At 38.7% G+C, this 17047-nt stretch overlaps 1 protein-coding gene across 2 annotated transcripts in view; it reads right to left on the bottom strand.

The window, feature by feature from the left end:
* LOC114031479 (sorting nexin-9) overlaps positions 1-17047 on the bottom strand; it is a 131230-nt gene that overhangs the window by 34153 nt on the left and 80030 nt on the right. Inside the window, exons 5-9 of one of the 2 annotated variants that reach the window (XM_027846563.1) lie at positions 16271-16436; positions 7594-7750; positions 2240-2324; positions 601-726; positions 379-496 (exon numbers count right to left, since the gene is read on the bottom strand). In XM_027846563.1, the coding sequence (XP_027702364.1) occupies positions 379-496; positions 601-726; positions 2240-2324; positions 7594-7750; positions 16271-16436 (652 nt within the window). The remainder of the gene's footprint in view (positions 1-378; positions 497-600; positions 727-2239; positions 2325-7593; positions 7751-16270; positions 16437-17047) is intronic. The other variant, XM_027846564.1, reaches the window with a different exon arrangement.

Below are 17047 nucleotides of genomic sequence, written 5' to 3'. Positions count from 1 at the left end.
ATAATAGCTAACGTTTACATGGCACTTACTATATGCCAGGCACTAAGTACTTTACAAATATTATTTCATTAATTACCCTGGGAGGGAGGTGTTATTATTACCCCCCATTTTACAAATAAGAAAACTGAGTCAAACAGGGGCCAAGTGACTTGTCCAGAGTCACCCAGCTAGTAAGTGTTCCGTGTCAGGGTTCAAACTGGGTTCTTCCAGATTCCAGGCCCAGGGCTATTTGCACGGTGGCACCACCTCACTGCTATGGACATTTTATGATTCCCCTGATGCCTTTTTCAAATTCAAAGACTGGATATACAGCAGGATCAACCCTCATTTCTCCAAGTTGTTCTATAATTGCTGGGCTCAGATCTGCAATATACTCACCTGTAACCTGCTTGTCCGGGAGGGAAGGGATTGGAATGGCTGACCCAAACTTAACTAGAAGGCGCTCATAGAGCCAGTCAAAGTGCTTATATCTGTGGTTGACAGACCGATTAGTGTTCTGTAAAATACAGACAGAGAAAGAGAAAAACAAGTAAATAAACACCATGCACAGAAAGAAAGCTGGACACACTTCTAGCTCTGACAAATGTTTGAGGCACTTACAGTGGCTGTTAATTGATACTCGATGTAACTCTTCAAACCATACATCTTGGAGCCTTTCCTGGGATCTGCTACAACACAGTCAAATGTAGAGGTGGGGTAAACCCACATTGGGCCATAATCTCCAACCTGCACGCAGAATGTCCCACAAAAAAATTATTTTCATTTCAGACAAGCATAAAGATCCTAATCAGTCCATGATCAAAAATTTTCTTTTCAGGACAGAAGCCCCTTCCAAGTAGAAATCTCTTTGCTATATACATCTCACGGAGGTAACATACGTACATCCTGGGTCAGATCTTTTTTCCTTATTACATGCCATACTCAAAGAATGCTTTATTTATGAGTATAAATTTGTTTTCATTCTAAATTCCACATAAATTTAAGTTAGAACGCTTTTGGGTTTACTAGTTTACCTTCACTAGGAAGGGGAACTCTAAAATAAAATTTCCTACCAGATCATTTTTTTTTTTGGGTAAGGCAATCAGGGTTACTTTCCCAAGGTCACACAGCTAGTGAATATCATGTGTCTGAGGCTGGGTTTGAACTCAGGCCCTCTTGACTCCAGGGCCGGTGCTCTATCCACTGCACCACTTAGCTGCCCCTTTAAAATAAAATTTCCTACCCCTGAACTTGTATGACATAATTAGGGATTCAGGCCTTTGGCACACTTATCAGAGATGGTGACAGCCTACTACTCTGTAGTAGGCTAATGACGGTAAACCCTGGTCCTTTGCTCCCAACATGGTTATGGGAGTAGCAGACCGCTGAGAAATCTTAGCCTCATTTTCCCACTTTGGAAATTCACAGAATTGCAAAGCTTATCAAAAGACTGAGGGTGCAAGTAAGGAAGAACACAGGTTTTATAACTTCTGCTCCTCCACCAACATCTTGTGATAGAGGATGAACTAAGGTGGATGGTGTTCTCTATCTTCATTTGGTGCTTGTGGTTATTATGATAAAGGCTTCTTCAGTCATCAAACCAATCTGGGTAAGTGAATAGGGACAGCATATATCCACAGCTCCCATTCCTGAAATACATTTATTTTAGGACACACAGCTGGGATGTCCTGAGCTATCTGGCATTCTTATCTTTCATAATTTGTGGATGAAATCCCAATGCTTTATGTGTGAGCTGTGTAAATATTAAGTAAAGGACACAGACTAATATCCTCAATGGTATCGTTAAATACCAGTTTTTTAATCTGATCATTTCTTATCTTCATGTTACAGATGGCTGACTGGTAAAAAAAAAGTCTGATTACTGTAGACATTAGAGAAGGTGCTATGTTCTGATACTGCATGTTTATTTTTCTAGGCTATAAACTGAGGCATAAAAATTAAGCTTATCAACTCATCTCAAAGGTCTGATAAAAAGGATTTTCCAAAGTGATCTATAGTTACATACTCTTACTACTAATGGTCTTAAAAAGAGAAAGAAAACAGATCTAAATAGCATAGATGAAGGCACTAATAGCCTAATTATCTCTAGCATTCTTAAATACTAAAGGATAATGTCAGTTATTTAGGGTATGTATATCTTAGACCTTTCACAAAGGAAACAATTCTCTTAGTACTGAAATTATCATTAAAACAGTTTAAAGGAAGGAAAAAAAAAAACACAAAATAACCAAAAACTTACAATGATGGAAATTTTCTCTTTGGGTTTTGCTAGCTGCTTTGCCAGTAAGTATTGTTCCATTCCAGGTTTTGCAAATCCAGGAAATCTAATTACAGAAATAAATGAATAAAATGCTGTTGAGCTCCCCAATCTTTCCTTATAAGAATTCAAATCCTTCCATTCCCATTTGCTTTTTAGAAACAATTTTCACCTTGTTTTGTCTTTCAGATAGACGCACTAGAAACAGTGGTGTGGTAAGTGATACCCAGTCTAATCAGATTGCTCAATGGCCAATTAGTCATTTAATCAAGCTGCAGCTACTAAGAAAATAGTTTTATTCCAGAAGGTGCTACATTTACAGGGACACTGTTTATCTTAAATCTACAAAATTCTATCACCCAAAGAAGGGCAATAGGACAATTTGGTAAATTTCATTCAGATTACAGGAGGGAACTCTTAGCAGCCTGAGTTGGCCACATACTGAGGTGTGATTAACGAGAAAGGAGACTGATTATTTTATTTAAACAAGCATTCAAGGACTTATGCATTTCAATGAGGGTTCCTAAAATTGGCATTTGGGTCAGGGTGGGGGTATAATTAAATTACTCCAATGTTAATCCCATTACTCAAAACATCTTTGGAAAGCCTCTTTGGGAACTGGATATTTGAAGTGCTACAGACTTGGAAAGCTATTACAAAGACCATTTAAGCAATATCAACAGCCATGACATAAGCAAGCAATCTCCCAAAGGTCACTATTGAGAAGGGGATGCCTTTATTTGGGTGTTTAGCTTTGGTGGGGTTTTTTTCTTGGTAGTAATTTTTCAAATAAGTCATTATAATGTAGATCTCATAAAAGCATGCTAACTTGGAACATTCTTATTACAAGGGCCTTCTTTAGTACGGAAAGATCTTTCTTTGCTTCACAGTAATACTGGCATCTTTGATTCTTTGACCAAAACAATACAATTCAGCTCAATCAAGATCCCTTTTCCTTTACCTACTACACTGCTGTCGCCATTGTTGGGCACATCTTTGGAATCTCATTCCTAGTCTTAAACACATTCTGTGCAATATTCTGTTAGGTCCTTGAGAGCAGGGTCTTTGTCTACTACTTATTCTGCATCCCCACCAACCAACTACTGGGATGTAACTGGATTGATTGAAATGTCATTTTATGGCTTCACCAAAAATGGTCACATTCTAGTCTTAGAAGGAGTGGTAAATTTAGAAAAAGGTGACATTTTCTACAATGAGCTCAACTTTATGTTAATTTGACCCAGTATTTTAGAGTCCACAAATCAGTACAGAACCAAACGAAAGTTGGTTCAAAGCTGGAAAGCAAATGTTAATACACAGAGCTAAAATGTTTAGTGTTAAACAATTTTAGTATAGATACTCCTCACTGGTAGTACATTAACAGATTAAAAAATGATTTACACAATATCACATGATTTAAAACATTCTTAACTCTCTAAAAAAAGGGGGTCAATTCTAGGAAAGTCCAAGGATTAAGGCCACAATTGAGACCTAGAAGTACAGGTCTACTTTGGAATGGACCTGAAAGATGCATTGATGCACCATACTTCATCCTCTCTGGCTAAGTCTAGAATTAAGCTGGGAAAAAGAACCTGAATGCCTAGGGAACTTAAGTTAGTTTTATTATCTCCTTTGTCCCCAAATACACATTAGCTCCAACCAAGGTCCTAGACAGTACTGATTGCTCTTCTTTCCTGTCTCAAGTCCCAACCTACAATCTGGGTTAGCTTTAGATGCACAGGGCCTCTCTGCATATAGAATTGGGATGCCTTGCATTTAACTCTTTAAGCCCCGCACCCAAAGAACTCTACCACATTTACATAGTATCAGGCCCAGTTGGGCAACTTTGCCCCTCCACTCTCCACATGGGGTATCATATCCTTACCTGAGGTGTTCTGCTGAAAGGAAGGTAAATTTTGAAGGCTGAATCCTTGGGATTTACTAGCTAGATTTCTTTTTCTTCCTTTTTTTTTTTTGTGTGAGGCAATTGGGGTTAAGTGACTTGACCAGGGTCACACAGCTAGTAAGCTGTGTCTGAGGCCGGATTTGAACTCAGGTCTTCCTGACTCCAGGGCAGGTGCTCTATCCAGTGTGCCTCCAAGCTGCTTAGATTTCTTTTTTAAAGACCTTGCCTTAAACCCAATTCATTCAGGCTCTCACTGACTGGCCAACAACATTGATTGGGTCTACCAAAGCACCACTCAATGGTTATTGTTTTGGCCCTGATGGCTCAGAATGAATGTAAATAGTAATTGTTCCTCTTTAGCCAGAAACCTAGAGGGTCTTTCCCACCCAGTTTGATTATTTTTTTCTTTCTTTCTTTCTTTTTTTTTGACTAGGTAAAAGAGGCCATTCTATGTCTCATTTCTTACCTAGTCTTATATCCCTGAATGGGTGTTGCCTCAGTCAAACTGAGACCTGTTAAAGACCTTAGCTTAAAAAGGCCAAGGTTTCCCTCTTGCATCCTGGGGTTTCTCATATATAGATCAGTAGTCCTGATCTATATCTGACCACTGGACCTAGATGGCTCCGGAGGAGAAAAGTGAGGCTGGTGACTTTGCACAGCCCTCCCTCACCTAAATCTATTTCACTTGCATGTCATGGTGCTTGTCCAGAACACAGGACAAACAGTTAGCAAGTAGGTTATTATATTAACTTTATAAATTTAACAAAATATAAGTCACAGAAGAAGAGTTCTTAGAGTCAAAAAGAATTTTTGAGTCGGAAAGGATTTCAGAGATCACAGAGTTCAACACCTTCATTTTACAGATGAGGAAAGTGAGTCTCAGAGATAGGCAAAGTGAGCTACTCAAAGTCACAGTGCTATTTCCAAATTTCAGATCTTTTAAATAACTTCATTAAGTTGCTTTTCATAATCCTCAATCCTTTTTATACTGATACTCTTTTCCTCTTTTCCAGTTATCTTAATTTTTAAGAAACTACATAACCCAGAAGTAATTTAATGACTGGCAATTAGCAAGGAAGACGTTCATCCAACTCAAACACAGCAACTTGAGGAATGCTATAGTACTTTTTCGTGCTTTCTGGGCAACTAATAAAACTTTTATTTTGGAGAAGAATGGCTTTTATTTTAATTTTATATGCCTGTATTTCTCTAAAAATAAAAGCATTTATATAGCATTTTAACATCTGCAAAGCACTTTACGTGTGTTAACAGATTTGATCTTTATAACAACTCTATGAGATAGGCGGTATTGTTCTCACCATTTTACAGATGAGGAAACTGAGGCTTATAGAAGTTAAGTGACTTGCCCAGGGTCACACAGTTACTAAGTGTCTGAGGCAGGATTCGAACTGGGGTCTTCCAATCTCCAAGTCCAGCACTCTATCCACTATACCACCACTATACCATTAGGAGCTGCCTCCTAATAATTCACGAAAGAAATAAAATTAATGCCATTTTTAATAGAAAATCATTGTAAAATGAAGGCTTTCAAACCAATGGAAAATTTAAGTTTTTCTTTTTCCACATGTAAAAATTCACTTAGCAGCAGAAAAACATCAATATATGATACTGCCTCATTACACTGACAAAATTAAATGTTAACCCTACCCTTTAGTGGTCTTTTAAGACATATTTAAACTTGCTGGGACTTTAAACAGCCCTTATTTTCAGCTTAATATGTGAAAAAAAAATTTGTCAGAATCTTAATAATAAAATTTCAATAAAAATTATTAACTATATCTACTACTTTAAAAATGCATTTTAAAAAGTTGTCAGTGAATGGCTTTATTTTGCATATATGTAATTAAACACAAAATTGAACAATGTCACAAAGAGAAGGCAAATTTATTAAAAGTATGGCATTAGTTGACCTTTCTAGGCTTATTACATATTTATTCACTTCCCATGAATTCCATGTTCTAGCCCAAGGCTGTTTCCCTTAGGTATCATTCCATTTCCTACCTCTATACCTTGTGCCTGTCATGTTCTCAGATAAGGTGTTACCTCCTATACAAGGCCCTCTCTGATTCTCTTACTTGCGAGCACTTCCTCCTTCCCAAAATGACTTTATATATTTTCTGTATTTATTTACCTATGTACATATTGCTGACTTGAGGGTGGAGACTATTTCACTTTGGTATGGTACAGAACCTGGGCTTAACAAATGGTTAATGAATTTAATTATGCAATCAAAATATGCTAATTTAAATGAGGTAACAAATAGGCTGAAGTCTAAATAAGAGTTACTAAATTTATGTGTTTTATTTATTTTGTTCAGTCATTTTTCAGTTGTGTCTGACTTGAAGTGACCCCATTTGGGGTTTTCTTGGCAAAAATACTGGAGTGGTTTGCCATTTCCTTCTCCAGCTCATTTTACAGCTGAGGAAAGCAAGGCAACAGGGTTAAGTGACTTGCCCAAGGTCACAAGGCTAGTAAGTGTCTGAGGCCAGATCTGAACTCAAGAAGATGAACCTTCCTGACTCCAAGCCTGCCACTCTATACATTATGTCACCTTGCTGCCCCAGGTTATATTCATTAACCACACAATTTACTATGCTGCTTTTAATGATTTTCAGACATAGGACAACTTTATGACACCTACACTGAAAAATGGACTGTGAATACTACTAAGATTAAAATGAAATCAATGAGGTTTTTGTAAATATCAGTCACAAAGTTGTTCGTCAGAGGAATACTGCTGGCTGAATCTCAAGAAAGTCATAAATTCTATTTCTCAGTGTTTCTTACCCTAAAATCCCAGTATGATAAAAATGCACTATGTTACCACACCTTCCCAATAAGGAATGCTTCTACAAATAATTTTATTAAAAATGTAAACTACCAGGTAAAAAGGTTAATTAAACAGCAACAACAAAATAAAGCAGCAACCCCTGATGGTTATTTACTTTCAAAAGTATCAGTAGAATGGAAGAAAACTAAAATGGAATTAAGCTTGATATGCTGTAGTTTTTTTCATTTGACATCCTGAGGCAAAGCTCAATATTTAATGAGTTTTTAACAGTATCTCTGAATATTCTAGGGATTCAGATGACAGGATTATAGAACAGGATCAGATTTAGAGCTTGAAGGGACCTTAGAAACCCTAACTCCCTCACTGTACTTAGAAGAAAACTAGGTTCAGAGAAGTTAAATGACTTGCCCTGGGTCACTTAGTATCTGAGGGAGGATTTGAACCTAGGTCTTTCTGACACCAGGTCCAGTGCTCTGTACACTAAGCTAGGCTGCCTCTCAAATGTCATTAAATTCAATAGAAAGAGACTGTTAAAAAAAAAAAAAAGACTGCTCCTACAAATAAACTTTCAAGTTAATATTCAAGACTAAAAGAACCAAGATTTTTTTTTGACTTTACTTGTTAAGTGGAATCTTCATAGAAGCACCACTAGCACGAGCGTTGCCTCGTTGGGCCCCACCGGCCTCAGTGGACTCTACATCCTTAAAATAAGTAGGAGGTGATGACTTGGGGTCATCCCAATCTTCATCCCAGTCATCCTCATCCCCGGCAGCTGCTGTGAGGAACAGAAGAGAAAGAAAACAGATCATCCTCATTCTGGTGCCCATAGGAAAAGGTAACAGCCAATTATAAGAAGATGGAGTAGAAGGATGGTGAATATAGAGTAATGTTTTCAGATATAACGAGTCTTTTCACCCTCATGTTCTCATCTCAAACAGTATAACCTGGCAGGGAAGGTGTGAGACAAAATTTTGAAATGGGAAGATTGTCTCTCATGTTTCTTTTGTCTTCTTCTCCCACCTCTTGGTACCACCTGTCCTATGTTCATAGGACTTTGTTCCCATCTTGATGGCGCAGCTAGGTAAGTCTCTCAAGGTTAATTTTGTTAAGCTATAATGCAATATGGGCTTTAAAAGATGAGTAGGAATTCAAGGTGGAGGGGAGGCTATTCCAAATACAGGGAACCTGATGTATGGAGGTACATTAGCAAATGTGAGTGGACCAATCTGGACGAAGTATAGGACATACGGAAAGAAACCGTATGAGATAACAACCTGAACGGCAGAATGGAGGATTGGCAGAGTAGGAAATAAGCTGCTCTTACTCTCCCTCACTGACTTCTGAAAGCCCAGAAAATACCGACCCAGGAAAAACCCTGAGCCAGCAAAAAGGCAGGGCACAGCAATCTTGTACCCCAGGAAGCTTGGGGGGATTAACAGGAAAGGCCTTTCTCGCTCTGGGGGAGGGGGAGCAGTACAGGATTGGAGATGTCCCAGCAAACCAGCGGCAAGCCCCACTTCAGCATACCACTGGGAGATCCTAAGACCCATGGTGGAACAGGCAAATGCTACCACCAGGATCCCTGAGAACCTCAACACAGGAAGGGGAACTAGTAAACACCAACTCGGAAAATGACCACAGGTGACAGCGTTCTCCAGAAGTGGAATTACCCAGTCCCTCAACACAACTCTGAGAAACACAACACTCCAGAAGGAAAGCTTCAGGCTGACAGAAACTCAGCAGCAGCAAAACATCCCTGTGCAAGGCCCAGGTGACCAGGAGCCAAACATTCAAGTGCAAGGCCCCAGGGAGTAGGAAAAGAAGCACTAAGTAAGTGCCCCCTTCACTCCAGCAGGAGAACTCAACAGTTTTGGGTTTTTTGTTTTTTTTTTGGTAAAAAGTCAGAGAATAGGCAAACATCATGAAAAAAAAGCAGAAAGGGAAAATGAACATAGATTCTTATTTTGCGGAAAGGGAAGATCAAGACACAAATTCAGAAGAGGACAACATTGTTAATATACCCACATACGAAACCTCAAAGGGGAATACGAAGTGGTCTCAAGCCCAAAAAGCCTTCTTGGAAGAGCTCAAGAAGGATTTTAAAAGTCAAATAAGAGAGGTAGAAGAAAAATTGGGAAAAGAAATGAGAGGTATGCAAGAGAGAATCAATAGCTTGAAAAGGAAAGGACAAAAATTAACTGTAGAAAACAAGTCCTTAAAAAGTAGAATTGGTCAAATGGAAAAGGAGGCACAAAAACTCAATGAAGAGAAGAACTCCTTAAAAAGTAAAACGGGCCAAATGAAAAAGAAAGTACAAAATCCAATAGAAGAAAACAACTCCTTAAAAATTAGAAAGGGGCAAGTGAAAGCTAATGACTACGAGAGAGCAAGAATCAGTCAAACAGAAACAAAAGAATGAAAAAATACAAGAAAACATAAAATACCTCATTGATCAAACAACTGACCTGGAAAATAGATCCAGGAAGGACAATTTAAAAATTACTGGTCTACTGGAAAACCATGATGAAAAAAAGAATCTGGACAATATCCTCCAGGAAATCATCAAAGAAAACTGACCTGAGGTCCAAGGACCAGAAGGCAAATTAGTCATGGAAAGAATCCACCTATCACCTCCTGAAAGAGATCCCAAATTGAAAATGCCAAGGAATACAGTAGCTAAATTCCAAAACAACAGATCAAAGAGAAAATACTGCAAGCAGCCAGAAAAAAACAATTTAAATATCATGGAACCCCAGTCAGGATTATGCAGTATCTTGCAGCTTCTACATTAAAAGATCAGAGGGCATGCAATACAATATTCCATAAGGCAAAGGAGCTTGGATTACAACCAAGGATCAACTACCCAGCAAAACTGAGCATAATCTTTCAGGGGAGGAAATGGACATCCAATGAAATAGGGGACTTCTAAACCTTCTTGATGAAAAGACCAGAGCTCAGCAGAAAATTTGACCTTCAAATACAAGACTTAAGAGAAGTATAAAAAGTTAAACAGGAAAGAAAAAAACCCCCATTATATTACCAATGAGGGTAAACTGTTTACATCCCCACAAGGGAAGATGATATTTGTAACTGTATTGTCATCATGACATTTAAAAGGGGGTATACTTAGACAGAGGGCTGGGTTTAAGTTTACTTTGATGGGATGGTAAAAAATCTAATTAAATGGAGAAAAGGGATTGTACTGGGAGAAAAAGAAAGGAGAAGGCAGACAAGGATTGATTACATTACATGAAAAGGCATAAAAACCAAGAATATTAGAGGGAAAGAAGGGAGGGAGATGAGCATTGTTTGAACCTTACTTTTATCACATTTGGTTCAAAGAGGGAATATCATAATCAGTTAGGTACAGAAATCTAACTTACCCTATAGGAAATAGAAAGGGTAAAGGGAAAAGAGAGGCGGGGCTAATAGAAGGAAGGGGAGACTGAAGGAGACGGTGGTTGAAGCCACAACTCTACTGAGGAGGGAAAAGGAAAAAGGAGAGAAAAAAGCATAAACGAGGGGGAAGGGGAATAGAATGGAGAGGAAGACACAGATAGTAATCATAACTGTGAATGTGGATGGGATGAACTCTCCCATAAAACAGAAACAGATAGCAGAGTGGATTAAGAACCATAAACCTACAATATGCTGTCTACAGGAAACACATTTGATGCAGAGGGATACAGAGGTAAAAGGCTGGAGCAGAATATATTACGCTTCTGCTGAAGTAAAAAAGGCAGGGGTAGCGATCCTGATCTCAGACAAAGCAAAAGCAAAAATAGATCTAATTAAAAGAGATAAGGAAGGAAACTATATCCTGCTAAAAGGTACCACAGATAATGAAGTAACATCATGGCTAAACATATATGTACCAAGTGGTATAGCAGCCAAATTCCTAAAGGAGAAGTTAAGGGAGATACAAGAAGAAACAGACAGCAAAACTATACTAGTGTGGGACCTCAACCTCCCCCTCTCTGAACTAGATAAATCTAACCACAAAACAAACAAGAAAGAAGTTAAGTAGATCAATAGAATCTTAGAAAAGTTAAATATGATTAACCTCTGGAGAAAACTAAATGGGGACAGAAAGGAATATATCTTTTTCTGAGCAGTACATGGCACCTACACAAAAACTGACCATGTACTAGGGCATAAAAACCTCACAATCCAATGCAGAAAGGCATAAATATTAACACATCTTTTTCAGATCATGATGAAATAAAAATTACATGTAATAAAGGGCCATGGAAAGACAGACTAAAAATTAATTGGAAACTAAATGATCTAATCCTAAAGAATGAATGGGCCAAACAACAAATCATACAAACAATCAATAACTTCATCCAAGAGAATGACAATAATGAGACAATATACCAAAACTTATGGGATGCAGCAAAAGCAGTCCTTAGGGGAGGTTTTATATCTCTAAATGCTTATATGAATAAAATAGAGAAAGAAGAGATCAATGAATGGGGCATGCAAACAAAAAAGCTAGAAAAAGAACAAATTGAAAATCCCCAAATAAATACCAAACTAGAAATTCTGAAAACCAAAGGAGAGATTAATAAAATTGAAATTAAGAAAACTATTGAACTAATAAATAAACTAAGAGCTGGTTTTATGGAAAAAAAAATCAATAAAATGATAACCTTTGGTTAATTTGATTAAAAAAACAAACAAATAAATTACCAGCAACAAAAATGAAAAGGGTGAATTCACCACCAATGAAGAGGAAATCAAAACAATAATTAGGAGCTATTTCACCCAACTATATGCCAATAAATTTGACAATCTTAATGAAATGCATGAATATTTACAAAAATATAATTGCCCAGATTAACGGAAGAGGAAATAAAATACTTAACACCATTTCAGAAAAAGAAATTGAACAAGCCATCAATGAACTCCCTAAGAAAAAAATCTTTAGGGCCAGATGGATTTACAAGTGAATTCTATTAAACATTTAAAGAACAACTAATTCCAATACTATACACAATATTTGGGAAAATAGGTGAAGGGGGCCTACCAAATTCTTTTTATGACACAGATATGTTGCTGATACCTAAACCAGGAAGAGCCAAGACAGAGAAAGAAAATTATAGACCAATTTCCCTAATGAATATAGATGAAAAAATTTTAAATAAAATATTAGCAAAGAGATTACAACAACTTATCTTGAGGATAACATATAATACACTATGACCAGGTAGGATTTAGACCTGGAATGCAGGGCTGGTTCAATATTAGGAGAACTATCAGCATAGGTGACCATATCAACAACAAAACTAACAGAAATCATATGACTATCTCAATAGATGCAGAAAAAAGCATTTGACAAAACACAACACCCATTCCTATTAAAAACACTAGAGAGCATAGGAATAAATGGAGTCTTCCTTAAAATGACAGATAGCATGACAAAACAGGACAATGATAAATGTTGGAGAAGATGTGGGAAAACTGGAACACTAATACAGTGTTGGTGGAATTGTGAAATGATCCAACCATTTTGGAGAACAATTTGGGGTTATGCCCAAAGGGCTATATAACTGTGCATACCCTTTAACCCAGCAATAGCACCTCGAGGGCTGTATCCCAAAGAGATCATAAAGATGGGAAAAGGATCCACATGTACAAAAATATTTATAACAGTTTCTTTTGTGGTGGCAAAGAATTGGAAATTGAGGGGATGCCCATCAACTGGGGAATGGCTAAACAAGTTGTGGTATATAAATGTAATGGAATACTATTGTGCTATGAGAAATGATAAGCAGATAGAATTCAAAAACACTTGGAAAGATCTATATGAACGGATTCAGCGTGAAATGAGCAGAACCAGGAGAACATTGTACACAGTAACAGCCATATTATGGGATGACTGACTTTGATAGACCTGGCTCTTCACAGCAACACAAGAATCTAAGACAACGACAAAAGATTCATGATGGAAATCGCTATCCACACCAAGAGAAAGAATTAGAAAGAAATTCCGTCTGAATGCAGACGGAAGCATACTAATTGCTCTCCTTTTCCTTTGCTGTTTTGTTTTATTGCTTCATTCTCGTGGTTCTTCCCATTAGTTCTAATTGTTCTTTACATCACGACTAATGGGAAAATATGCTTAACAAGAATGTGTATGTAAAGCCTATATTGGATTTCGTGCTGTGGGGGTGGGGGGTGAAAGAGGGAGAAAATTTAATTCAAAAATCTTATGGAAGTGAAAGTTGAAAACTAAAAATAAAATAAATTTTAAAAAATAAAATTTTTTTAAAAAAGAAAGAAAAGTAGAACGATGCTGGGTGTGGTGATGAAAGCCTGTAACTCTTGCTGCTTGGGGAAGCTGAGGCTGGTGAATTGGTTGAGCTCCAGAGCTCTGAGTGATAGTAGGACTAGAGCCGACTGAGTCCTTGAATTTAGTTAAGCCCCAATACGGTGAGGCTCCAGAAGCAAAGGGCCACCAGTCTGACCAAAGAGAGGTATGAAGTCCCAGTTTGGAAAAATGAAGGTCAAAGCTTTTATGCCAATCAGAGTATGAACTGGCTTGTGACTTCCAGTCTGGTGAAAGGAAGAGGGAGGAAAGGGGGGAGAGAGAAAAGGGGGAGTGATAATATGAGCTGGTGGGACTTTATGCCAGGTTGTGGGACTAGGAAGCATAGACTGGAGCAGGGGAGAAAGAACGTTAGAGGCCTATAGCCCAGACAGGTGGTAACAGAGGCCCACACTAAGGTGTTAACAGTGGGAACTGTGAGGAGGGGATGGGTTTGAGAGAAATTACAGAGGCAGACTCTAGGGGGCTTCACTGGATATGAGAGAAAGAAGAAAGAAAGGAAACATGAACACCAAGGCGTTCTGAACAAGGAAAGACAAGGTTTTAGCTGGCCATAAGCTTGGAACAAGCCAATATGTAATGTGGTTTTCAGGGAGGCTAATAATAATAATAAAGACAATAATGATGACAGCTGCCTTTTATAGACTGTTGAGGTTTACAAAGTGCTCTGTACACACCATGTCGTTTGATCTTTACAACAGCCCTGGGAGGTAGCTATTACAGGTTTTACTATCGTCATTTTACACATGAGGAAACAGAGGCTCCGAGAGGCTAAGACACGTAGCCATGGAAACGCGGTAAGTATCAGAGATGGGACTTGAATCAAGCAAGGCCTTAGCTGGCTCCAAGTCTCATGCTCTTTCCACTGAATCACAACGTTCAACATAATTTTATGATTCGTCATTAGAAGTTCAGCATTCACAAGCAGGAAGGATGGACCCAGAAGAGGACAGGCCACACCTACGCTCTCTTCAGAATGTAAAAGGCATGGACCAAAAAAACTATTCTAGAGGAATAGAGGAACCAGGGAAGTGGGGAGATTTGAAACTGCCATTGGACTAATTAGCTTAAAGAAGACAAACTCAGAGGGACAGTAGAGTTGTCATCAAATACCTGAAGACAGGTGTCATCGGGAAGAGAGAGCACAGAGCCATCTAGTGCAGCCTCTTCATTTTAGAAGCAGCTGGGTGGCTCTGTGGATATAGAGTGATGGGCCATCAGAGGTTTCCTAGCTGTGTGACCTTGGGCAAGTCACTTAATTTCCGTTTGCCTCAGTTTCCTCAACTGTAAAATGGGGATAATAACAGCACCTACTTCATAGGGTTGTGGTGAGGATTAAATGAGATAATATTTGTAAAGGGCTTAAGTACAGTGCCTGGCATGCAGTAGGTGCTATAAAAATACTTATTCCCCTTCTTTTCCCCTCATTTTACAAATGAACTGAGGCTTGGAGAGGTTACTTGCCTAAGGTCACAGAGGAAGTAAGTAGAAAAGCTCTGACTCTAAATTAGAGTTACAGTTTGCACAGTATTATAACATGGCACTCACTCTGTGTAAGTCTAGGGGAACTGCAAATACGAGCAATGGAGTGGATCTTCTTTTTTTTTTTGGCGAGGCAATTGGGGTTAAGTGACTTGTCCAGAGTCACAGAGCTACTAAGTGTTACGTGTCTGAGGCGGAATCAGGTCCTCCTGACTCCAGGGCCAGTGCTCTATCCACTTCGCCACCTAGCTGCCCCCAGAGCAGACCTTTCTGACTCAATAAAGGAAGAATTTTCTCACAATCAGGGTTACCCCAAAAGTCAGTGGGCTGCCTAGTGAATTAATAAGATCTTTCCTTATCTTTGGCTGGCGTCGGGGTGGGGTAGGGTGTCACCCATCCTCTGCCTGAATGTCCACCTCTTACATATGCTGAGGAGGGGGAGGGGGATTCCTGCCCAGGCCTGGAGGTCTCACTAAATGACTTCTAATGCTAAGATTCTCTGGGGAAATAGTGGTGCCCCTGACAGGCAGAGCTCCCTCCCTTTTTTCCAATTTCCACGTTCAGTCTGTGCCAACATCCCAGCTAATCTGCGATGTTGCTTCCCTGGTGAAAGGCAGCAGGCGTCTTTTTTTTTTTGTTTTTGTTTCACTATATTTTTTATTCCGAACTTAAACAGTCACAAAAAAGAGCATTTCCAAACACAAAACCCAAACACGGTGCAACACAAAAAAGTGCTATGTAGGAAACCATGAATCTCCATTTCATATTTCCTTCCCTTTTAAAAAGAAGATATAGTTCCAGAGGTTACTTTCAAAACTGTCTTGCTGATTTATGCTTCCTTTCAAACTTCCTTTTAAAGTGGGCTGTTTCTACATGGAGAGGATGAGGAATTTAGGCACTCAGCCTTATTATGCAGAAACGAAGAGATTTACGGAAGTGAAGGAAGAAGAAAACAGAGAATTCTAGAAGAGGAGTTCCCAGAATCAGCCAGCAGTCTGGACTTCTAGGCACTCTTGACTACTTCTGCTTTGATTCAAAAGGCCGCCTCCATGTTGTGCCTATCAAAGTTTCTTGTCATACTGTCAGTTTTCAATTCCCTGCGCTAACCCTGGGCACAGAGTGGCACAAATCACATCAACCAATAGCAGAGGAAAGACTGGTAAAGATGAGACTTAAATTTAGCTTTGGGACACAAAAAGAGCCTGAGTCCTTCTATGCTGTAGTCCTAAGGCCCAAATGTGCAGTAAAGGAGGTGGAGACATCCTCAGGTGTTACAAAGCAGATGATCCCTTTGTGGATAATTGACATTTGTCTGTATTTTGAAAAGAACATCAACCGCCAACATCTGGTGAGGGCAGAACAAAGAGTGTTTGTGGATTCTCCCAGTAAAGTAGTCCTGAGGGACTGTTTAACATGCATGAAAATGTGTATTGAAGGTGGATGACCTGGTTCCTTTAAGGGCTCAGAAGAGCCTTCTCTCACCTGGCCCGTGGTAGGCCTGTGGATGGCCAAAGGCAGCATCCCAGTTGTTGGAAGTGTTCTTCTGAGCAGAGGCACCTTCTGGTTTGGTTCCCCAACCATCTGTGCTTTCCCAGTTCCCAGATTTGCCAGCATTCCAGTTTGACCAAGGGTCATTAGCACTATTCACCTACATTGTGAAGAGCAAGGAAAGAAAAGGAATGGTTAAGTCTTAAGAATTAAGTGCAGAGGGTGTGGCATTTGAACATACAAAGTGGTACTGGAAAAATATCGCAAAGACATTGACTTCTGATTTAAAAAGAGAGGGTTGCAAGAAAATACTGAATGGAGCCGACGTCTAATCTACTCTTCTTTAACACACTCATGGTTACAGGGACTGATCTTTTGTATTTCAATCACATAGAAATGGAGAACTAATATCAGATGCCCATTTTTTAAAGGATAAAATTGTACGTGGATTATTAAAAAACCAGCAAACCTGATGCCTGTGTTTTTCTTTTAAAAGGACAAAATTTTACATCTGAATGTACAATTTCATTTTAATATTTTCAGGTGAGTATTTAAAAAACAGCAAACCTGATGCCTATGTTTTTCTTTTTTAAAAGACAAAATTTTACATTTGAATGCACAATTTTATTCTATTATTTTTAGGTAAATATTAAAAAATACAAAACAGGAAACCTAACTACCTTTTAACAAACTCCCTAGTGGTGTTACTGTAAGTTAAACATTAATAAGAGAAAGACATCTCATCCACATGAGCTCACAGGGAGACACTTA

The sequence above is a fragment of the Vombatus ursinus genome, unplaced genomic scaffold (assembly GCF_900497805.2).
Source record: "Vombatus ursinus unplaced genomic scaffold, bare-nosed wombat genome assembly UNPS02015175.1, whole genome shotgun sequence".
In the NCBI taxonomy this organism is placed as follows: Eukaryota; Metazoa; Chordata; class Mammalia; order Diprotodontia; family Vombatidae; genus Vombatus; species Vombatus ursinus.
The sequence above is the reverse complement of the archived record's forward strand: the minus strand, read 5'-3'. Positions and strand labels throughout refer to the sequence as shown.